The sequence below is a fragment of the Lepus europaeus genome, chromosome 12, assembly GCF_033115175.1.
Source record: "Lepus europaeus isolate LE1 chromosome 12, mLepTim1.pri, whole genome shotgun sequence".
Classification (NCBI taxonomy): Eukaryota; Metazoa; Chordata; class Mammalia; order Lagomorpha; family Leporidae; genus Lepus; species Lepus europaeus.
In genome coordinates, this window is record NC_084838.1 from 79,201,316 (window position 1) to 79,226,169 (window position 24,854).

At 40.2% G+C, this 24,854-nt stretch overlaps 1 protein-coding gene across 1 annotated transcript in view; it reads left to right on the top strand.

The window, feature by feature from the left end:
* Positions 1-8,000, top strand: part of C12H9orf85 (chromosome 12 C9orf85 homolog) — a 70,855-nt gene extending 62,855 nt beyond the window's left edge. Inside the window, exons 3-4 of the mRNA XM_062207083.1 lie at positions 5,899-6,012; positions 6,486-8,000. Coding sequence (XP_062063067.1) covers positions 5,899-6,012; positions 6,486-6,621 — 250 coding nt within the window. The 3' untranslated portion in view covers positions 6,622-8,000. The remainder of the gene's footprint in view (positions 1-5,898; positions 6,013-6,485) is intronic.
* Positions 8,001-24,854: the final 16,854 nt, after the last annotated feature.

Sequence of the window (24,854 nt, forward strand, 5' to 3'; positions counted from 1 at the left end):
AGTTGACCTAAAAGTTAAGATGCTGGTTAAGATACCTGCTTCCCAAATAGAACTGCCTTGGCTTGATATCTGATTCTGACCCCTGACTTCAGCTTCCAGCTCAGGCAGACCCAAGGAAGCTTAAGTAATTGACTTCCTGCCACCCACATGAGAGACTTAGATTGAATTTCCAATTTCTGGCTCCCACCTGTCCTAGCCCCAGTCATTGTAGACATTGGGAAGTGAACCAGCAGATGGAACTCACTCTTTCTGCTTCTCAAATAAATAAATAAGTAAATACCATTTTAAAAGTGTTCTTCCCTATTTTGTTTCCTGAAAGAATTTGTGAAACATAAGAACTTTTAAGTATATTAATTTGAGAGAGTAGACAGAGAGCTTCCATCCAGTGGTTCACTCTCAAATGCTTGCAACAACTGGGGCTGGGCCATGCCAAAGTCAGGAGCCAGGAACCCCATCCAGGTCTCTTACATGAGTGGCAGAGACTCAGGTACTTCAACCATTATTTGCTGCCTTCTTAGACACATTAGCAGGAAGCTGAATCAGAAGTTTAGTATCTAGGACTCAAATTAGGCAGATACTGGAAGCAGGCATCCCAAACTGCAGCTTAATCCGCAGCTCTACAATGCCTGCCCCTTCATTCTTTTTTTAAAGATTTATTTATTTATTTGAAAGAGTTACACAGAGAGAGGAGAGGCAGAGAGAGAGAGAGAGAGAGAGGTCTTCCATCCGATGGTTCACTCTCCAATTGGCCGCAATGGCCGGAGCTGTGCCGATCTGAAGCCAGGAGCCCAGAGCTTCTTTCAGGTCTCCCACGTGGGTGCAGGGGCCCAGGGACTTGTGCCATCTTGTACTGCTTTCCCAGGCCATAGCAGAGAGCTGGATTGGAAGTGGAGTAGACGGGTCTTGAACTGGCATCCATATGGGGTGCCGGTGCTTAAGGCCAGGACGTTAACCCACGGTGCCACAGCGCTGGCCCCTGCCCCTTCATTCTTGATAGTGTTAATTTATATCTTCTTCTTCTTTTTTTAAATATTTATTCGTGTATTTGAGAAGTAGTTATAGACAGGGAGAGGGAGAGAAAGATCTTTCATCTGCTGGTTCACTACCCAAATGGAGCTGGGCCAATCTGAAGCCAGGAGCCAGGAGCTGCTTCTGAGTCTACCACGTGGGTGCAGGGGCCCAAGCACTTGGGCCACCTTCTAATGCTTTCCCAGGCCATAGCAGGGAGCTGGATCGGAAGTGGAGCAGCCAGGACTTGAATCAGTGCCTGTATGGGATGCTGGCACCACAGGTGGAGGCTTGGCCTACTACACCACAGTGCCAGACCCAAATCTGCTCCTTTTATTTTGATCAGCCTGGCTACATGTTTTTGAATTATATTGATCTTTTCAAAGTGCCTGCTTTTGATTTCACTGATTTTTCTCTATTTTTCTGTTTTCAATATCATTGGTTTCTGTCCTCATATTATTGTTGGTTATTCATTTTTGTTAATTTTGAGTTTAACTTACTCCTGCTGCTTATGGTAAAAGTTTGGGTAATTCTTGATCATGTTACATAATATTTGATTATATAAATTTGTAAGAACTTCTTTAGCTCCATTTCTTAAATTTTGATGTCATTTTTATTGTCATTCAGTTGAAGTATGTTCTCATTTTTCCTTCTGACTTCTCTTTTACCTATGGGTTATTTAGAAATATTTTGTTTAATTTCTAAATAGTTGGGCTTTTCTCAGATATCCTTCTCTTATTGATTTCTGGTTGATTTTATCGCACCAAGGGTATATACTCACATACAGTTCAGGTTTTTAAAATTTTGTTGAACTTGTTTTTATGACATAGAATATGCTCTGACTTGGGGTATGTTCCATGTGTACTTGAAGAGGATGTATTGCTCTTGTGTACTGTGGGGGACAGAAAGGTGGGACATCTTTTCTGCTTATCATAAAGGTTAAGACCAACATTGCTGTTAAAAAAAAAACAAAAAAACAGGTTAATAAGATGAAAACATGATAGATTTGTGTATTCCAAGTTTTAGTGACATGAGAAATCAAGGCTCAAGACCCAGGGAAAACTGTTTTATGCTTAGATTCAATACAGAATGGAAGCCATGTAGAAATGTGAATGGACAAAAGAATATGATCTAATGGTAACGGACTGATAGAATGGAAGAAGGGGATTAACACCCGTCTGTTTAGATTATTTTGGCATCTCTGTGTTTTTCTTCCTCCAAAGTATGGAGCAAGACTCCTCTGGAATGACAGAGTAGGTTAAAGAAGTTCTGCATGGCTAGCTTTAATGCAGAAATATGGGAAAGCTCATAGTAATGCTAGTAGTTTCTTTGACTTGCTTGAGGAAGAGGAATTCCAGTTTATGTTAGTTACTTTTGATGAAGAAACACAGCCTGGAACAGAAGATCAGTGAGAGTCCTTCCAGTCTCTTTTAATTCAAAGTACTCAACATACCAAAGCACAGTTTGGGATATTGTTTTCTTTTATTATTATTATTATTATTATTTATTTGACAGGTAGAGTTATAGACAGTGAGAGAGAGAGAGAGAGAAAAGTCTTCTTTCTGAAGGTTCACTCCCCAGATGGCCACTACAATCAGCACTGTGCCGATCTGAAGCCAGGAGCCAGGTGTTTCTCCTGGTCTCCCATGAGGGTGCAGGGCCCAAGCATTTGGGCCATCCTCCACTGCCCTCCCGGGCCACAGCAGAGAGCTGGACTAGAAGAGGAGCAACTGGGACTAGAACCGGTGCCCACATGGGATTCCGGAGCCACAGGTGGAGGATTAACCAAGTGAGCCACGGCGCTGGCCAGTGATATTGTTTTCTGACCTGCAACAGTGGAGTGTTCTCTAAGTGTCAACTAGACAGGGAGAGGGAGAGACAGAGGGAGAAAGAGAGATTTTCATCTGCTAGTCACTTCCCAAATAGCTGTGATGGCCAGGCTGAAGCCAGAAGCCAGGAACATCTTCTGGGTCTCCCCTGTGGATAGCAAGGGTCCAAACACTTGAGCGATCTTCTGCCACCCTTCCAAGGCCATCAGCAGTGAGCTGGGTCAGAAGTGGAGCAGCCAGGATGTGAACCAGCACCCATGGGAGTTACCTCACAGGTGGTGGCCTAACCACCTTTTCTATGTCTCTAGCTTCAGGCTTCTTGTAGTTCTTACCGTTGTTCCTCTTATAAAAAGTGTCTCTTTTCTCTGGCTGCCTTCAAGATTTTTTCTTTTTTCTTTCTTCTTTAGCAAATCAAATGTGATGTATCTTTGAGTGATTTATGTTTATTTTGCTGTGGTATTTTTCCCTTCATGGGTGCTCAGAACCTTTTGGAATATAGAATTTGATCGTAGAACATATCCAAATATACACAGATTGAACAACATTAGAAGAAGTAAAAAAATTTCTGGAAACAAATGAAGATGACAATATGACATATCAATTTAAGGGATACAGCAAAAGCAGTGTTAAGAGAAAAGTTTGTATCAGTTGGTGCCTACATCAAGAAATTGGAAAGGCACCAAATAAATGAGCTACCAGTGTATCTCAAGGACCTAGAAAAAAAACAGCAAACCAAACCCAAAACTAGTAGGAGAAAAGAAATAAATTAGAGAAGAAATAAACAAAATTGAAACCAAAAGAACAATACAAAAGATAAGTGAAATTAACAGCTGGTTTTTCAAAAATAAAAATAGGCCGGCGCCGTGGCTCAACAGGCTAATCCTCCGCCTTGCGGCGCCGGCACACCGGGTTCTAGTCCCGGTCGGGGCACCGATCCTGTCCCGGTTGCCCCTCTTCCAGGCCAGCTCTCTGCTGTGGCCAGGGAGTGCAGTGGAGGATAGCCCAAGTGTTTGGGCTCTGCACCCCATGGGAGACCAGGATAAGCCCCTGGCTCCTGCCATCGGAACAGCGCGGTGCGCCGGCCGCAGCGCGCTACCGCGGCGGCCATTGGAGGGTGAACCAACGGCAAAAGGAAGACCTTTCTCTCTGCCTCTCTCTCTCACTGTCCACTCTCCTGTCAAAAATAAAAAAATAAAAAAAAAATAAAATAAAATAAAAATAAAAATGATACACCATTGGCACAACTAACAAATACAAGTGAGAGAAGACCCAAATCAATAAAATTAGAGAAGAAAAAGGGAACATAATGATAGATACCATAGAAACAAAAAGAATCATCAGGAATTATTGCAAAGAGTTGTATGCCAGCAAATCCGGAAACCTAGAAGAACTGGATAGATTCCTGGACCCATACAACCTACCTAAATTGAGCCATGAAGACATAGGCTAATAACCAAGATGGAAGTTGAATCAGTAATAAGACCTCCTAAGAAAAGTCCAGGACCAGACAGTTTCACTGCTGAATATTGCCAAACTTCTAAAGAAGAGCTCCAATTCTTTTCAAGCTATTGAAAACATTTGAAAGGGAAAGAATCCTCCCAAATTCCTTTTATGAGGCCAGCATGACCTTAATTCCTAAACCTGAAAAAGATAACAGCAGAGAAAGAGAACTACAGACCAATTTCTCTGATGAACATAGATGCAAAAATCCTCAACTAAATATTAGCTCATTGAATCTAACAACACCTCAGAAAGATCATTTACCTGGACCAAGTAGGATTTATCCCTGGTATACAGGGATGGTTCAACATTTGCAAATCAGTCTTTGTGATACATCACATTAACAAACTGAAGAACAAAAATCATATGATTATCTGAATAGATACAGAGAAAGCATTTGATAGAATTCAGCATTCCGGGACAGGCGCTGTGGCGTAGCTTGTAGAGCTGCCACTTGCAGTTCCGGCATCATATGGGGGTGCTGGTTCCAGTCCCGGCTGCTCCACTTCTGATCCAACTGTCTGCTATGGCCTGGGAAAGCAGTGGAAGATGGCCCAAGTTCTTGGGCCCCTGCACCCTCATGGGAAACCCAGAAGACACTCCTGGCTTTGGAACGGCCATTGTGGTCAATTGGGGAGTGAACCAGCGGGGGAGGACCTCTGTCTCTTTCTCTCTGCCTCTCCTCTCTCTGTCTAACTCTTTCAAATAAATAAATAAATCTTAAAAAAAAAAAAAAAGAATACAGCATCCTTTCATGATGAAAACCTTAAGCAAATTGGGTATAGAAGGAACATTGCTCAACATAATGAATGCAATTTATGACAAACCCATGACCAGCATCCTTTTGAATGGAGAAAAGTTGGAAGCTATAGCTAATACATATCAGTGAACAATTCAGTGGTTTTTAGCGTGTTATGCAGGTGTGCAGCCATCATAGCAAATGAGATTTGAGCATTTTCATCATCTCATTTCATCCTCTCATTCTTAAGACTATTTTGTCTATCCTTGTTGTTGGGATTTCTGTATAAACTTTAGGGTTAGCTTGCCAGTTTTTGCAGAAAAAAGTTCATTGTAATTTTTATAGAGGTTGCAGTGTTCTGTAGATCAATTTGAGGAATATTGCCATCTTATCCATACTGTCTTCCATTAACATAGGATGTTTTTCCATACATTATATCTAGTTTCTTTCAACCACGTTTTATAGTTTTTAGTGTATTGGTCTTGTACTTCTTTTGTTGAATATATTTCCAAGTATTTTATTCTTGTTTGGCTTGTTGATAAGTAAATAGAAATACAATTGATTTTTGTATATTGATCTTGTTTTCATGTGTTTTAATGATTTTTTAATTCTAAGAAGATAATTATCAGATATTATTATTTTGCACTTCATTGTGCTATATGATGAATTTAAAGTGAGATAAGATAAAATATCTGAGATTGAAATCTATGAGTTTTGATTTTAGGTTTTTCAACCTGTGCATTTAGCCAAACTCCTTTTTTCATCAAATTAACCTTAAGTAATTGGTAAAAATTAATAATCTGTTTTCTTTTCCACTTTTAGTGTTAAATGTTTACAAAAGACAGTGAAAGATTCTTATCACATAATGTGTAGACTTTGTGCCTATGAACTTGAAGTTTGTGCAAAATGTGGAAAGAAAGAAGACATTGTTATTCCGTGAGTATTTCCACTCATATTTCAATTTTACTCTTAATACTTGATAGATGAATTTTCTTTTAATGAGACATTCAACAATTCCTAGTATTAAGTAGCATTATGTCACACTAATGTTGACTTTTTTCCACTTGAAAGGAAAAACATCATAATTATTTGAAAAGTTTCTATCATTGCAATAAAAATAAAAGTATATTTTAAGGTGATAAAATATTTTCTAGGAGATTCACATTCATTACAAAGGGATTATAACAGCATTTCAGCAACATGTATCATGTTAATTTCTTTGCATCTACTTCAGTTAACATAATGTTATAGTTGGTTGGATCTTGAGTTAAGTTAGTCTTCAGGGATCTTTTTGTCTATGCTGACTTCGTGAGACTTCTATTAATAATGAAATGTAGTGATAAATGTCTTTTGAATCTGTATAGATAATGAAAGCCTGGGAAATAATTATTTTTTTCTTCTATTTTTAGGTTTAACAAAGAACCTGAAAACTCTGAAAATATTGACAATAATCTAAGTTCCAACTGTAGAGGAAACTGCAGAAGAAATGAAGAAAGCGATGATGATTTAGATTTTGATCTTGATTTAGATGACACAGAAGATTAACAACCCAGTTGATTAATGGAACTACATTAAAAGTTAGTCTTTGAGAACATGAGATTCTGACTAGCTTTTGACTTCGTTAGTTTCACATAAGATGCTTTGAAGTCTTAATGAGTAATTCAGAAAAACTTGTAGGAAATATAATTTGTACATGAACAGTGTAAGTTGTATATGATATTTGAATACTTATAAAACTTTGAGAGTTTTCTTATAATAAATTATTAAATTGAATATACTACAATATCTACTGCAGTAAGAATTGGAGTATCATAATGCAATTCATGGGAATTATTTTGGAGAATATATTTCCTAATAGAGAATTAAACAATATTTAGAATTGATGACTGTATAAGAACTATTATGAAAAATGAGATGACATTATATTATTGGCCTCAAAAATGTTTCTGGGCTAAGTACCTGTTGATAGATGGATCTCATGTAAATGGCCCACATAGCAAAAACCCATGACATTTGCTTGTTACAAAGCTAAGCATTTTATGTTTCCATAAAAGTATTTTAACAGGGACAGCCTTGTGGCATAATGAGTGAAGCTGTCACCTGCAACACCAACATCCCATATGGGCGCCAGTTTGTGTCCCGGCTGCTCCACTTCCAATTCAGCTTCGTGCTAATGACCTGGGAAAAGCAGTGGAAGATGGCCCAAGTGTTTGGGCCCTGGCCACTATGTGGGAGACGTGGATGTAGCACTTGACTCCTGGCTTTGGCCTGTCCCAACACTGACCCAAAGTTGTGGCTATCTGGGGAGTGAATGAACAGATGGAAGATCTCTTTCTCTGCCTCTCTCTCTCTAACTCCTCTGCCTTTCAAATAAATAAATAAACCTTTAAAGACATTGTTTAACAAATGTATCCCAATTTTTCTGGTATTTTTATATATTTCACCATATTATTTGTTATCTTTTCCTCTTGTGAAAGATACATACAGAAAAAGATCCCTAGAGTTTGTATGTATCATTTGATGAATATTTGTAAAGGAAAGTTCATATCTTTACACTCAGATGAGGAAACTGCCAGCACCAGCAGCCCCCTGGGAAGCTCTTTCTGTGTCAGGTTCATCTGTCTTCCCATGCTGGTCACTGTCCTGAACTTTGTTTCGATTTCCTTTATCTACTCTACTCCCCATGTTTATACCTAAACAGTATAACATTTTACCACATTTTCTTTATATTTTGGCTTATATGGGTGTGTGTGATTTAATTTACTGAATCACTTGAAAATAAACAGCAATAATTTTGAACACTTAAGCCATGTAAATTATTTTGTATCTGTTCTTGTTTTCATTGTTACAGAATTTTTGAGATTGATCCATGTTGTTAAAAGAGCTATAATTGATTTTTCCCTGCTGTGTATTATTCTGTGCCTTAATATATTATAGTTTGTTTATCTTTTGTAATGTTCAAAGATATTTGAGCTGTTTCAAGTTTTTCTGTTACAAACAATAGTGGTATAAACATTGTTACATACACACATTTCTGTTATGAGTTTTTCTAGCAGTGGTAGAAGGAATCATGTACATGCATCTTCAGTTTTACTATCTAATGTGGAACTGTTTTTACAGAGAGGCCGTTATCCCCTTTCCCACAACAATATATTCCAGTTTCAGTGCTCTGCATCCTTTCTAACACTTGACAACAGACTTCTAGATTTTTACAATTTGAGTTTGTGCAATGGTATCTCTTACTAATTCATGTTTCTCTGATTACTAATACACTAAAGCCCCTTTTTGTATTTATTGACTGGTTTTGGTTAATAGATAATACTAGGAATTGATTTTTGTTAGCTCTAGTAATGTAACTTTGGAAATGTATACTGAATTATTTTTAAAGGATTTATTTATTAATTTGAAAGATTTACAGACATACAGGGACAGAGAGAGATTTTTCAATTTTTAGTTTACTCCCCCAAATGTCTGCAACCACTGGGAATGGACAAGGTTGAAGCTAGAAGCCTGAAACTCTATCCAGTTCTCCTACATGGGTAGCAGGGGCTAGAGTACTTGGGCCATCTTCTTTTGCTTTCCTAGGTTCATTAGTAGGGAACTGGATTGGAAGTGGAGCAGTTGGGACTCCAACCAGCAGTTATATTCTTTGCCAACATTGCAGCTGATAGGTACCTGCTGTGCCATAACAACCAGACCCCATACTGAATTATTTGTGGGTGTAATGTCAGTTTACTTTAAAATAATTCAACCTAAAAAGTAATGATGTACAAAACATTTTAGTAACATAAAAATATGTTGCCTAGGAATAATCAAAACGTATGCAAAGTAGGACAGGCATCAGGCTTAGCATATCCCATATGGGTGCTGGTTCAAGTCCTTGCCGCTCTACTTCCTGGATTTATCCAGCTCACTGCTAATGGCCTGGACAGGCAGTGGAGGATGTCCAATGTGCTTGGACACCTGCAACCACATGGAAGACCTGGAGGAAGCTCCTGGCTCTGGCCTGGCTCAGCCTTGGCTGTTGTGGCCATTTGGGGAGTGAACCAATGGATGGAAGATTTCTATCTCCTCTCTGTTATTCTGCTTTCAGATAAAAGTAAAAGGGTGGGGGGGTTGTGGTGCAGCAGCAGGATAAGCTGCCTGCACATCTCATATTGGAGAAGCCTGGATTTGATCCAGTTTCCTGCTAATGCACTTGGGAGATGATGGATCATAGTCCGAGTACTTGGGTTCCTGCCATCTATGTGGGAAACCAGAAGGATTGTTCCTGGCTCCCGGCTTCAGCCTGGCCTAGCCCTGGCTGTTGAGGGTTTTTGGGATAGAAGCTCTCTGCCTGCCTGTCCCTTCTCCCTCCCTCTCCCTTTTTCTCTCTCACTTTGTCTTTAAATAAGTAAGTCTTTTTTAAAAAAAAGTTAGAACTGTTTACAAATATATGAAATTTTAATCAAGGTGTTAATGAAAATGGAGACTAACATAAATGGGGAGAGATACCATGTTAGTGATATAGAAGTCTCGATATTCTAAGCTTATAATCTGAAAGAAAGTTTCCCACATAAATTTATATGGCCTCTTTTTGCATGTAAATTTATTTTCTGGACTGTTTAATTTTTGTGATTAAGAAGCCAGCTTGCCATTTGGCCTTGCAGTTAAGATTACTCACATTCCATATTAGAGTGCCTAGGTTTGAGTCTTGGCTGTGCTTCCAATCCCAGCTTCTTGCTAATGCATACTTTAGGAGACACTTGGTGATATTGCAAGTGGTTCAGTCTCTGCCACTCACATGAGACCTAGAATAACTTCCCAGTTTCCAGCTTCAACCTAGCCCAGTCCTGGCCATTGCAGTGGGTGTTTGGGAATGGGAGCTCTCTTTTAATCTCTCTCTCTCTCTCTCTCCCTCCCTCTCTCCCTCTCTCCCTCTCCCTCCCTCCCTCTAATTAAAAAGAAATTTAGTGTAAATGTTTCCCATGTGAATGTGTTGTTATAATTCTTCAGATTACCAAGAGAAAATTTTAACAAAGAGTATCACCTCATGACTTAGAAGTATACTAATAGCAGCCGGCGCCGCGGCTCAATAGGCTAATCCTCTGCCTTGCGGCGCCGGCACACCGGGTTCTAGTCCCGGTCGGGGCACCGATCCTGTCCCGGTTGCCCCTCTTCCAGGCCAGCTCTCTGCTGTGGCCAGGGAGTGCAGTGGAGGATGGCCCAAGTGCTTGGGCCCTGCACCCCATTGGAGACCAGGAGAAGCCCCTGGCTCCTGCCATCGGATCAGCGCGGTGCGCCGGCCACAGCACGCCAACTGTGGCGGCCATTGGAGGGTGAACCAACGGCAAAAGGAAGACCTTTCTCTCTGTCTCTCTCGCTGTCCACTCTGCCTGTCAAAAAAAAAAAAAAAAAAGTATACTAATAGCTTTATTTCCTTCTTTAGTGTTAAGAAAGGTTGTTTTATAAACAGACTTGGTTGCTTAATTCCTATGTATTTCTTTAGGAATTGCCCTTTTATTTATAAACTATTTTTGTAATATTCACTTATTTATTTTCATTTGTTTGAAGGTCAAGAGAAAGAGAGAGAGAGAGAGAGACATCTTCCACCCACTGGTTCACTCTTCAAATGCATGCACCAGTTAGGGTTGTGTCTATCCAAAGCCAGGAGCCAGGAATTCCACCCAGGTCTCTCACATGGTGATAGAGACCCAAATTATTGGCTGCTTCCTGTGTGCACATTAACAGGAAACTGAATCAGAAGTGTTGAGTACCTGGGACTTGAACTAGGGACTCTGATATGGGATATGGGTGTCCCAAGTGATGGCTTAAGCCACTGAGCCACAATGCCCACCTTTAACTTTTTTTTAAAAGTCATATCAATGAGATGAAGTTGTTTTGTTTTATAGTATAAATATATATTTATACTATAGTAATTAATCAGCTTAATGTAATGTTTGTTGCATCTTGATATTTGGTAGGATTTCAGAACTGCATCACCTAATCTTTTATTTATTTATTTGACAGGCAGAGTTAGACAGTGAGAAAGAAACAGAGAGGTCTTCCTTCTGTTGGTTCACCCCCCAAAGGGCCGCCATGGCCAGCGCGCTACGCCGATCTGAAGCGAGGAGCCAGGTGCTTCCTCCTGGTCTCCCATGCGGGTGCAGGGCCCAAGCATTTGGGCCATCCTCCACTGCCTTCCTGGGCCACAGCAGAGAGCTGGACCGGAAGAGGAGCAACCGGGACAGAATCTGGCGCCCCAAATGGGACTAGAACCCAGGGTGCCAGCGCTGCAGGCGGAGGATTAGCCTAGTGAGCCGCGGCTCTGGCCATGCATCACCTAATCTTAAATATTACTATACTTTATTACAAAAGTTCCAAAATTCTGATTATAAAAATCATATGTGGAGCTCCTCAGAATATTTATTTCTGGGATATTGTGAATCATTTGGTCTGGATTGTAGCCCAGAAATTTTTTCCCCAACTTCTCAGGTGATTTTAATCATCAACTATAACAAGTACAATTAGTTGCATATGGTACAGAGCCATGCCCATTCCCATCTGCTCTTGCTAGCCTCCAAAATAGAGAATCCCTTTATAATTTCCTCTTTCAGCTTTTCTTGCAACCCGGAGTAGCAGTCATGTGAGGGGAATCTGCAGAGAGATTTTTGGAAAGATTTACTTCACTGACAAGTAGAAAGTCCTGCCTGAATATGGTTGTGATAAGACTTACCATTTTAAAGGCTGTTTGCGTGCGTTCTGCAAAAGAATTAAGGTTAGCTAGCTAGATGTTAAATCACTATCAATCACATGGTAGCAGTAATGATAATATCAGTTGTGTTGTGCTCTTGTAGATTCTAAGCATTTTGCATGTTAATGTACTTCATCCTTTGTCAACCTTATGGAAATGGAAACCACAGAGATTAACGAGTACCTATAAAGCTGGTTAGTGACATAACCAGGGTTTAGATTCATGATGTATTATGCTATCACTGTATCCCATGTCAAAGGCCTTTCTAAAGGTAAATTGAAAAAGCTGTAAGATGGAGGGCATTGCATGACTGTTTATTTGGTGACTAAAAAGGCTGGAAAAAGTTAAGAGTCATGATAACAGTATTTACTCATTCAAGAAATAATCACTGAGCCACCTTTGTGTGTACTGCACTATTCAATACTTGGGGTACAACAATGAACAAAACGAAGATCTATGACCACAAGAAACCACTTTTTAATGGATAGAGGCAGACAGTAGGCAATAAACCCAAAAAGAGCTATCTAGTTAAAAGATGAAAAGTACTATGGGATGATTAAGGCATGGTGGGATGATTGGGAGTCTGTAGGCATGGATAGGCTGGGGTAGAGGGGAACAAATGGGTGGGGAAAAGGACATGGCTTGTGAAGAAGGTGTCTAGTGAGAAAGTGGCATTTATACAAAACCCAGAAGGATGAAAATGGAAAAGAATGTTCCAGATAGAGGAAACAGCTATTGTGAGGCCTCCAAAGCAAGGCTGTAGGAGTGGTTAAGTTAGAGTTGGAAGAGATTAGGTCAGGGAGGTAATGGAAGGTTGGTTCATGTGAAACGTACTTTTAAGATTTTTATCTTTGATTTTTAGCCATTTGCCTGTAATTTCTTTCAGGCCTTTTTGTTTGTTTATGTGAAAGACAGAGAGAGACAGGCAGCTTTCCTATCTGCTGGTTCATTCCTCAAATGCCTATGATGGCTGGGGCTGGGCCACTATGAGCTCAGGAGCTCAAAACTCAATCTTGGTCTTCCACACTGGGGTCAGGGACCCAACTACTTGAAGCTGTCACCTGCTAGCTTCCAGGGTGTGCATTAGCAGGAAGCTGGAATCCAGAGTGGCGCTGGGACTCAAACCCAGATACTACAATTTGGGTATCCTAATGGGCAGCTTAACTACTGTGCCAAATAGTTGCCCCAGTAGGCCTGTGATTTTTAAGGTATGAATCTTTTATCCTATGTAAGCTTTTCTGAGTTCCTGAAACGTTGGTCAGTGTCTAAATATACTTGGAAAGTTGTCAACCATTTCTTCAAATACTGATATTTCCTGTTCTCCCATCATCTTCTGTCACTGCAATTACACATACTGTTAGACCTAAAGCTGTGTCTCATATCTTTCTTCAGCCCTTCTTGCTTTTGTCCATTTATTTTCTCCTCTTTGTGCTTCAACTCATGTATTACCTATTAGCCTTTCTTTGCATTTACTAATCCTGTCTGATAGAGATACAGGATTAACATGTTTGGTCTGCTTTAAAACCATTTGATAATTCTAGATTTAAGATATTGAATCTTGCAATTCCAAAATGTCTGTTTCTTTTTTACAGTTGATAACTCAAAATATTCCACGTTGGCCATTCATACTTTTTTGAAATACTTACTCACTTTTGTTTGCTTTTATTCACTATTTTAACTCTTGATTATTGATCACTTTCTCCTTCTTTGCACATCTAATAATTTAAATTACATTCTAGAAATGATACATTATCAAAGCATTCTCTAAAACTTAAATAACTGAAAATTACCTTGATCTTGTCAAGACTTGGGTCTAGGCTTTGTTAGAGATGATCTATTTCAGTTTTGTTGTTATTCCTAGAGGCTTTTTATGCCTGTCTCTTAATCCTAGAGTGTTGTTATTCCTAACATGTTCTTTTTGTTTTGTTTTTTGTTTTTTTCTGGAAACTTAATGCCAAGGGTGATCATAAAGTGTCTCCACTCTGGCTGAGCCAGTCTCCAACTTCACTCCAGCATTATGATTTTACAGCTGTTCTCTGCTAGAACTCTTGGAGTTTTCCCTTACACAACTGCAGCTTAGGATTCAACAGAGAACTCTCAAAGAGCTTCTCTGCAGCTGTTACATCTTAGTAGCCCTCAACTCTGCTTGGGCTTCGTTTCCCTATGCCAAAATTTGGAAAGGGTCATCACATAAAATCCAGGCTCTCTTCATTTGCTTGCCTTCTTTCAAAGGTTATAGCCTCCCCTGTTTACTGTACAGTTCAGGCAAAACTGTGTGGGTATATATCTATGTGTGTGTACACATACCAGCTTTTATAGTTATTTACCAACTACTCCTGGATGATATTTTTTAAAGTTTTGTTTATTTACTTACTGACTTACTTGAAAGCCAGAGAGAGAGAGGATTTTTTTTATTTTGTTTTAAAATATTTATTTGAGAGTCAGAAATATATAGAGAGAAAGCAGAAGAGACTGAGAGTTCTTCCATCTGCTCATTCACTTCCCAAAGGGCCACAATGGCTGGGGCTGGGCCAGGCTGAACCCAGGAGCCAAGAGTTTCTTCCAGGTCTCCCAAGTAGATAGCAGGTTCCCATGCACTTGGGCCGTCTTCCACTGCTTTCTCAGCCATAGTAGCAGGGAGCTGAATCAGAATGCTGCACTATAGGCAGTGGCTTAACTCACTATGCCACAGCAGAGCTGGCCCCGAGAGAGAGAGATCTTTCATCTGCTGGTTCACTCCCCTAACCTCTGCAAAAGCCAGAGCTGTGCTAGGTCAAAACCAGGAGTCAAACTCCATCGGGGTCTCGCACATGGATGGCATGGACCCAAGTACTTGGGCCATTATTTGCAGCCTTTCTAGGTGCATTAGCAGAAAGCTGGATTGGCAACAGAGTAGCTGGGACTCAAACTGGTACTCCCATATGGGATACAGGTGTCCCAAGCACCAGCTTAACCTGATGTAACACAACACGCTCACCTTGATGATATTTAAAGCCACATTTAAAGACAATCTAAGAGAGCTGTTATCAGTAGAAATGATGACTAAGAACTGAGATTTGAGACTATCCAACATGTAGGGATCCACAAGGGAAGAAGCATCAGCAGAGGAGAGTAAGGAGTAATTGGAGAAACAGAAAAGCAAGAAAGGGTATTCTGGAAGCCAAGTGGGAATAAATTGGCACTTACTGTATCCTAGTGCTGCTCTAAACTAAATTTTGCATAATATACTCACTAAATGTCCACTACCATCCTGTGTGATGCTAACTCTCATTGGTCATATTTGCAGATGCAAAACAGATTAATTAACTTCACATACAACTGATAAGTGATAGGCCCAGAGTTTGAACTAGTACAGTTCTGATCATGGAACTCATTCTGCACACCAGAGTTACTGTGTGATAAATAGGATGTGAGTTGCTGATTGGACAACTCCCCTGTTTTTCATGCTATTCCAGGGCTCTAATGGCAGTCCCTCTTCCACCCTTTCATGTTATCTTCTGTCATTTTATCTCTTTTTTCTGCAAACCCCTTGAGTCCCAGACATTATTGAAGTATGCTTTAGGGTTTTAGCCATTGCTGATGGAACTGACTTCAAATCACTTGTTTTTTTAAACACCTCCCCATAATTGCTAATACCCACATATTACACAGAGTAGCTGTAATCTTTCTAATTGATGCCATTTTATTGTGAGACCTACTTGCATAATGGAAATAAAGTAGGTGTTTGTTTGTAAGCAATTCTGGATTTATAATAGCTGTATTTTCATAGAAAGTTGTACTGCATATTTCCTAATACAGTAATAATTCTTAGGAGAAGGAAAGTAGTTTCACACACGCACACACACACCTATTTGATGCTTTTATTACCTTTTAAAAATTATGTGAGATAAGCAGCAATGTTCTGATAAGTGCTCTCAGTTTCTCATGTAACTAAACTTCATAAAAGTTAAGAGACCTACTAAAGTAAAAAAGATAATAGGCATGATATTAAAAAAAGATCAACATGTATAGCTCTAAAGCCTACACTATTATATTCAGCTATACTTAATCAAAGTTACAAATAGTCACAATCCTAAACTTTTCCTTATTTCTTTTTCCTCCAGAAACCTTTTGTTTAAAGAATACAAACTTCATCCATTTAATAATTACAACTTAAGAAACGTGGTGATTCTTCCCACCATACCTGCCCTCCTACCCACTCTCCCACCCCACTTCCTCCCTCTTATATTCCCATTCTTATTTTTTACTAAGATCTATTTTCAATTTATACACATATGATTAAGTAACGAGTTCAACAAATAGTATGGAAAAAAAAAAAAAAAACCTGTTCCTCAACAGTTGAGAAAGTGCTGTTCAAAGTCATTGTTTTCTCAAAGTGTCAATTTCACTTTTATAGATTGCCTTTTAGGTGCTTTATTGGTTATCACAGATCAGGGAGAACATATGGTATTTGTCCTTTTGGGACTGCCTTATTTCACTAAGCATGACATTCTCTAATTTTATCTATTTTTTTTGTAAGCACCCAGATTTCATTTTTTTTTACCACTGTGTTTCTGCAGTGTACATATACCATAATATCTTTATCCAATCTTCACTTGATGGGCATCTGGGTTGATTTCATATCTTAACTATTATGAATTGAGCTGCAATAAACATGGGGTCACAGATAATTCCTTCATATGCTGACTTCATTTCCCTTAGGTAAATTCCCAGGAGTGGGATGGCTGGATCATATAGTAGGTCTATATTCAGATTTTTGAGGTATCGCCATACTGTCTTCAATAGTGGCTTCACCAGTATACATTCCCAGCAACAATGGATTAGGGTACCTTTTTCCCCACGTCCTCGCCAACATTTGTGGTTTGTTTATTCTGTATGAAAGCCATTCTAACTGGGGTGAGGTGAAAAATCATTGTTTTTGATTTGCATTTCCCTGATGGCTTGTGATCCTGAGCATTTTTTCATGAATGTACTGGCCATTTGGATTTCCTCTTTAGAAAAATGCCTGTTTGGCCGGCACCGCAGCTCATTGGCTAATCTTCCTCCTGCAGCGCCGGCTCTCTGGGTTCTAGTCCCAGATGGGGCGCTGGTTCTGTCCTGGTTGCTCGTCTTCCAGTCCAGCTGTCTGCTGTGGCCCGGGAAGGCAATGGAGGATGGCCCAAGTGCTTGGGCCCTGCACCTGCATGGGAGACCAGGAGGAAGCACCTGGCTCCTGGCTTCGGATTGGCGCAGTGCACCGGCCGCAGCACGCCGGCTGTAGCGGCCATTTGGGGATTGAACTAATGGAAAAGGAAGACCTTTATCTCTGTCTCTCTCTCTCATTGTCTAACTTTGCCTGTCCAAAAAAAAAAAAAAAAAAAAAAAAGCCTGTTTACATCCTTTGCTCATTTATTAACTGGGTTGTTTGTTATTGAGTTTCTTCATCTCTTTATAGATTCTGGTTGTTAATCCTTTATCAGTTGCATAGTTTGCAAATAATTTCTTCCATTTTGTCAGTTCCTTTTCACTTTGCTGAGTGTTTCTTTTGCAGTGCAGAAGTGTCTCAATTTGATGGAATCCCATTTTTCAATTTGGGCTTTGATTAAGCCTCTGTGGTCTTTTCCAAGAATTCTTTGTCTATGCCAGTGTCTTTCAGGATTTCCCCAATGTTCTCTAATAATTTGATGGTATTGGGTTGTAGATTTAGATCTTTAATCAATTTTGAGTGAATTATTGTGTGACAATAAGATGTGGGTTTTGTTTCATACTACCGCATGTGGCAATCCAGTTTTCCCAGCACCGTTTGTTGAAGAGATTGTCCTTGCTCCAGGGATTGATTTTAACTCCTTTGTCAAAGATAAGTTGGTTGTAAAGGCATGGATTGATTTCTGGCATTTCTATTCTGTTCCACTGGTCTATCTGTTTTTGTACCAATACCAAGCTATTTTGATTATAACTGCCCTGTAGTATGTCCTGAACTCTGGTATTGTGATACCCCCCCAGCTTTGTTTTTGTTGTATAAAATTGCTTTAGCTATCTGGGGTCTCCTGTGTTTCCATATGAATTTCAGCATCATTTTTATTTTCTTTTTTTTAAAGATTTATTTATTTTATTTGAAAGTTACACAGAAGAGAGAAAGAGAGAGAGAGGTCTTCTATCTGCTGGTTCACTCCCCAACTGGCCACAATGGCCAGAGCTGTGCCGATCTGAAGCCAGGAGCCAGGAGCTTCCTCCGGGGCTCCCATGTGGGTGCAGGGGCCCATGGGCTTGGGCCATCTTCTGCTTTGCCAGGCTATAGCAGAGAGCTGGATTGGAAGTGGAGCAGCTAGGACTCAAACTTGCACCCATATGGGATGCTGGCACTGCAGGTGGAAGCTTTACCCACTATACCACAGAACTGGCCCAATTTTTTCTATATCTTAGAGGAATGTCCTTGATATTTTAATTGGCATTATATTGAATCCATAAATTGCTTTTAGTAGTATGGACATTTTGATGATATTGATTCTTCCAATCCATGAACATGGAAGATTTTTCCATTTTTTTTTTATCTTCCTCTATTTCTTTCTTTAATGTTTTGTAATTCTCATCATAGAGATCTTTAACATACTTATTAAATTTATTCCAAGGTATTTGATATTTTTGTAGCTGTTGTGAATTGGATTGATCTTAGAACTTATTTCTCAGCTAAAGTATTGTCTGTGTATACAATGGCTATTGATTTTATATCCTGCCACTTGACCAAACTCTTTGAAGAGTTCCAGTAGTTTCTTAGTAGAGTCTTTTGGATCCCCTATATATAGAATCATGTCGTCTGCAATTTGTATCCTTTTGATTTCTTTTTCTTGCCTATTGGCTCTGGCTGAAAATTCCAGGACTATATTGAATAGCAATGATGAGAGTGGGCATCCTTTTCTGATTCTGGATCTCATTGGGAATGCTTCTAACTTTTCCCCATTCAATAGGATGATGGCCATGAGTTTGTCAGAAATTGCTTGATTGTTTTGAGGAATGTTCTGATCAGACCTAATGTGTTTAGAGATGAAAATGGAAATGTAACAACAGAAACTGCAGAAATAAAAAGAATCATCAGAAATTATGACATAGAGCTGTATGCCAACAAACTGGGAAACCCAGAAGAAATGGACAGACTTCTGGGCACATAAAACCTACCCAAATTTTGCCATGAAGACATAGAAAACCTAAACAGACTAATAACCAAGATGTAAACTGAATCCATAATAAAGATCCTCCAGGCAAAGCAAAGCCCAGGACAAGATGACTTCACTGCTGAATTCCACCAGACATTATTTAAGGGTGTTGTATTTTATCAGATGTTTTGTATGCATCTATTGAGATAATCATATTGTTTTTGTTCTGCAGTTTGTTAATGTGATGCATCACATTGATTGATTTGCAAATGTTGAACCATCTCTGCATACTAGGGATAAATCTCACTTGATCTGGGTGTATGATCTTTCTGATGTGTTGTTGGATACGATTGGCTAGTATTTTGTTGAAGACTTTTGTGTCTGTGTTCATCAGAGTAATTGATCAGTAGTTCTCTTTCCCAGTTGCATGTTTTTCAGGTTTAGGAATTAAGGTGATGCTGGCTTCATAGAAAGGATTTAGGAGGATTCTCTCCCTTTCAATTTTTTTGACTAGCTTAGGAAGAATTGGAGTTAGTTATTTAAATGTCTGGTGGAATTCAGCAGTGAAGTCATCTTGTCCTGGGCTTTGCTTTGCCTGGAGGATCTTTATTATGGATTCAGTTTACATCTTGGTTATTAGTCTGTTTAGGTTTTCTATGTCTTCATGGCAAAATTTGGGTAGGTTTTATGTGCCCAGAAGTCTGTCCATTTCTTCTGGGTTTCCCAGTTTGTTGGCATACAGCTCTATGTCATAATTTCTGATGATTCTTTTTATTTCTGCAGTTTCTGTTGTTACATTTCCATTTTCATCTCTAATTTTCTTAATTTGTGTCTTCTTCCTTCTTTTTTAAATTAGTTGGTCCAATGGTGTGTGAATTTTGTTTATTTTTTCAAAAAGCCAGCTCTTTGTTTTGCTGATATTTTGTATGTTTTTTGTATTCAATTCTGTTGATTTCTTCTCTAATTTTAATTATTTATTTTTTCTACTATTTTTAGGTTTAATTTGCTATTTTTTTAGGTCCTTGAGATGCATCAATAGCTCGTTAATTTGGTGCCTTTCCAGTTTCTTGTTGTAGGCACCAGTTGCTATAAACATTCCTCCTAACACTGCTTTTGCTATAGCCCTTAAGTTTTTTTGTTTTTGTTTGTTTTTGTTTTATTTTTTGACAGGCAGAGTGGATAGTGAGAGAGAGACAGAGAGAAAGGTCTTCCTTTGCCGTTGGTTCACCCTCCAATGGCTGCTGCTGCTGGCGCGCTGCGGCCGGCGCACCGTGCTGATCCAATGGCAGGAGCCAGGTGCCTATCCTGGTCTCCCATGGGGTGCAGGGCCCAAGCACTTGAGCCATCCTCCACTGCACTCCTGGGCCACAGCAGAGAGCTGGCCTGGAAGAGGGGCAGCTGGGACAGAACCGGCGCCCCAACCAGGACTAGAACCCGGTGTGCCGGCGCCGTAAGGCGGAGGATCAGCCTAGTGAGCCGCGGCGCCGGCCTTATTTGTTTGTTTTTTAACAGGCAGAGTGGACAGTGAGAGAGAGAGAGAGACAGAGAGAAAGGTCTTCCTTTGCCGTTGGTTCACCCTCTAATGGCTGGCGCGCTGCGGCTGGCGCACCGCGGCCGGCGTACCGCGCTGATCTGAAACCAGTAGCCAGGTGCTTATCCTCGTCTCCCATGGGGTGCAGGGCCCAAGGACTTGGGCCATCCTCCTCTGCACTCTCGGGCCATAGCAGAGAGCTGGCCTGGAAGAGGGGCAACCGGGACAGAGTCCGGCGCCCCAACCAGGACGAGAACCCGGTGTGCCGGCGCCGCAGGTGGAGGATTAGCCTATTGAGCCGCGGCACCGGCCGTCCCTTAAGTTTTGATACGTTGTATTGCCATCTTTATTTTTTTCCAGAAGTTTTTTGATTTCTCTTTTGATTTCTTCAATGACCCACTGTTCATTCAGAAGCATGTTGTTCAGTCCCATGTGTTTGCATACATTCAAGAGATTCCTGAGTTGTTCATTCCCAGCTTCAATCCATTGTGATCTGAGAAGATGCATGGTATAATTTCGATTTCTTTGAATTTGCTGAAGCTTGCTTTATGGCCTAGCATGTGGTCAATTCTAGAACAAGTTCCATGCACTGGCAAGAAGAATGTGTATTCTGTGACTATAGAATGGAACGTTTTGTAGATACTTATTAGGTCCATTTGGTCTATAGTATCAATTAACTCTGTTTCCTTGCTGATTTTCTGTCTGGTTGATGAGTCCAGTACTGAAAGTGGGTATTGAAGTCCCCTACTACTATATTGGAGTCTGTGTCTCCCTTTAGATCCATTAACATTTCTTTGAAATAGCCAGGTTCCCTATAATTAGGTGCATATACATTTATAAAAGTCACATCTTTTTGTTGAATTGATCCCTTAATCATTACCTAGTGCCCTTCTTTGTCTCTTTTAACAGTTTTTGTATTAAAGTCTATTTTGCTTAATATTAGGATGGCTACCCCAACTGTTTTTTGGTTTCTCTTTTCATGGAATATCTTTCTCCATCTTTTCCCTTTCAGTCTGCATGTATCTTTGTTATTGAGCTGTGTTTCTTGTAGGCAGCAAATAGATGGGTTTTGTTTTTTAATCCATTCATCCAGTCTCTATCTTTTTACTGGAGAGTTGAGGATATTTGCATTCAAGGTGACTTTTTATAAGTAACAACTTTGTTCTGCCATTTTCTCATAAATATTCCTATTGTTTACATTGGATTTTCTTTGTTCTTTTACTAGGGGATATCTGCCTTCACCTTCTTTCGAGGTGATGACCATGTTTCTGTGTGTAGCATACGCTTAAGCATCTACTTTGTAAGGCTGTGTGTCTGATGACAAATTCTTTCCATTTCTGTGTGTTATGGAAGGTCTTTATTTCACCTTCATTCATAAATGAGAGCTTTGCAGTGTACAATATTCTGGGTTCAAAATTTTCTTCTCGTAAGACTTGGAATGTATCTCACCGTTCTCTCCTTGATGTAGGATTTCTAATGAGAAGTCGGTTATGAGTACCTGGGGATCCTCTGAACATAATATGACATTTCTATTGTGCACATTTTAGAATCTTTTCTTTATATTTTATTGTTGAGAGTTTGATTACAATGTGTCGTGGTGAAGATCTTTTCTGGTCACGTCTATTACGAGTTCTTTGTGCTCCCTGTAATTGGACATCCCTTTCTTTCTCCAAATGAGGGAAGTTTTCTGTAATATTTCACTAAAAACACCTTCTAATCCATTATCTCATTCCATGCCTTCAGGAACTCCTAGAACCCGTATGTTGGGTCATTTGTTTGTATCCCATAGATCTGCAACAGTGTTTTTCAATATTCTGATTTCTCCTTTTTTTAGGTCTGACTGTAAAATTTCCAGAGAGTTGTTTCATAAGTTGGATATTCATTCTTCTGCTTCACTAAGTTTGTTGTTAAGGCTTTCCACCTTATCTTTTATTTGTTGTATTGAATTTTTCATTTTCAAGATTTGATTTTGATTTCTCTTTAACATCTCAATTTTATTGGAGAAATTTTCTTTCATATCATGTATGGATTTCATTAGTTCATGCATTTGCTTCTGATTACTTCTATGTAATCGTACCATCAACTTCTTGAATTCCACTTCTGGCATTTCTTCAATCTCTTCATCTTCACATTGAAATATTATAGTATTGTATTCTTTTGATGGTGTTATGTTGTCTTCCTTATTCTTGTTTCTTGAATTCCTGCATTTATTTTTTGGCATTTTTAGAGATATGTGTTGGTTTCTTTTTTGTTTTGTTTTGTTTTGTTTTTCCCTGTGATGGCTTTTATCTTTGGACTATGCCTCTGTAGCTTAGTGGAGTTTCCGCTTTTTCTGTGAATACCCAGAGGTGTGTGGTGGGTGTGGTCAGTGCTCCAGAATGAAGGGAGTAGCCAAGATGACACCCAGTTTGGGCCTGGTAAATCTCTCTCTTTCTCTTTTTTTTTCATTCAGATAGGAAGCCCTCACCTCCTCTACTCAAAGGAGACCAGTTCCTGGGTGCTAGCCCCAGTGGGTACAATATTCATCTGCATTGCCACAAGAACCACACAAAGGTTCTTTGCAGTCCTTGGTGTAAGCATGGAACCCACAGCAATAACCTTCACCAAGGAATCAGGGTGCCCTGAGCATCTGGAGCCACCCACAGTGACTGCCCAAAGTCCCAGCCACACCCTGCATCCTCCCACACAGCCACAGTGTTTTCACAATTCTGGCACACGAGCCTTCCACAGCCATGAGCACTCAGCCCCCTGTCAGTTCTCCCAGCCAGACTCAGTCGTATGGTTACTGGGTGCGCGGACACAAGCTGGCACTGCTGTTAACTTATGTCCAAAATGGTGTCTGTCTTCTCTTGGCTTGTTACATTGCACTGGTGCAGGGTGGTCTGGAAGAGAAATGTGTCCCCCTTTTTTCTCCTCTAGTTTGACAAGTACACTGTCTCCCACAGGGCACCAAGCCTGGCCCATCCCAGGTTCTTCCTGCAGCTTTATCACCAGTGGCTTGGGCTGCTGCAGACTGGTCTCACCTTATTCTCCAAAGCTAATTCTGAGGCTCTCGGCTGCTGGTGTCCTGAGTTGTTTGTGTCCACACCCTCCACATAGGTCCAAAGTATTCCTCTAATTTGTGTGAAATTTCCTCCTCCGTTTTCTCCCTAACTCTTCCCTTAGACTGCACTCTCTCCACTTTTTTAAAACTATCTTCCCCTAGACTAGAGCAGTAAGCTCCCTCCCTATTCCATCATCTTTGATGTCCAAGATTTAAAAAAAAAAAAAAATTCTTCTTTCTTAATCAAGTGAAATTTGTAGCAGCATTAGCATTTCTCTGTCCATTCTTTATATTCCCATAAGTCTTTCCCTTCCCTTGTACTGAGTCCTGTACTGAGTGATTGCCCTGTTGAAAAATCTATATTTTTTTTAAGTAAAAAGAATATAGAGATCCCCCATATAATTGTGGCATGGAATTTTTGTCACTCCTTTTGTCAAGATTTGTGTGGAATATTAAAGATTACAGAACCATTTTCCAGAATTTTTATAGGCAGTCCTTATGGAATTAAGGGAATATATTAGATCTACCTGTTCAGCTCAACAGTGGAGAGAAACACAGTTTTGTTACCTATTATACAAATAGAAAAAATTATATCCCCCCCAATTTCATATGTAAGAATTTTAAAAGATTTAAATTATTAGGTGTTTTTTGTTTTTTGTTTTTTTTTTGACAGGCAGAGTGGACAGTGAGAGAGAGAGACAGAGAGAAAGGTCTTCCTTGGCCGTTGATTCACCCTCCAATGGCCGCCGCGGCTGGCGCGCTGCAGCCGGTGCACCGCGCTGATCCGATGGCAGGAGCCTGGGGCTTCTCCTGGTCTCCCATGGGGTCCAGGGCCCAAGCACTTGGGCCATCCTCCACTGCACTCCCTGGCCACAGCAGAGAGCTGGCCTGGAAGAGGGGCAACCGGGACAGAATCCGGTGCCCTGACCGGGACTAGAACCCGGTGTGCCGGCGCCGCAAGGTGGAGGATTAGCCTAGTGAGCCGCGGCGCCGGCTAATTCCTAGGTTTTCAAAAAGATATTTTGTTGCTATACAAATTTATACATGAGATTATATCTTTTATTTTGGTATCTTTTAAAAAAAGAGTTGTTTGTTTCAAAAGCAGAGTAACATAGAGATCTTCCATCTGCTGGTTGACTCGCATGCAACAGTCAGGGCTGAGCCAGCCAAAGTCAGAAGCCCAGAAATCGACCCTGTTTTTTCACATGGGTAGCAGGGGCCCAAGTTCTTGGGCTGTTACCCGCTGCCTTCCCAGGGACATTGTCAGGATGCTGGATCAGAAACAGTAACTGGGACAAGAACTAGCACTCCAATGTAGGACACAGTTGTCCCGCGAGGCAG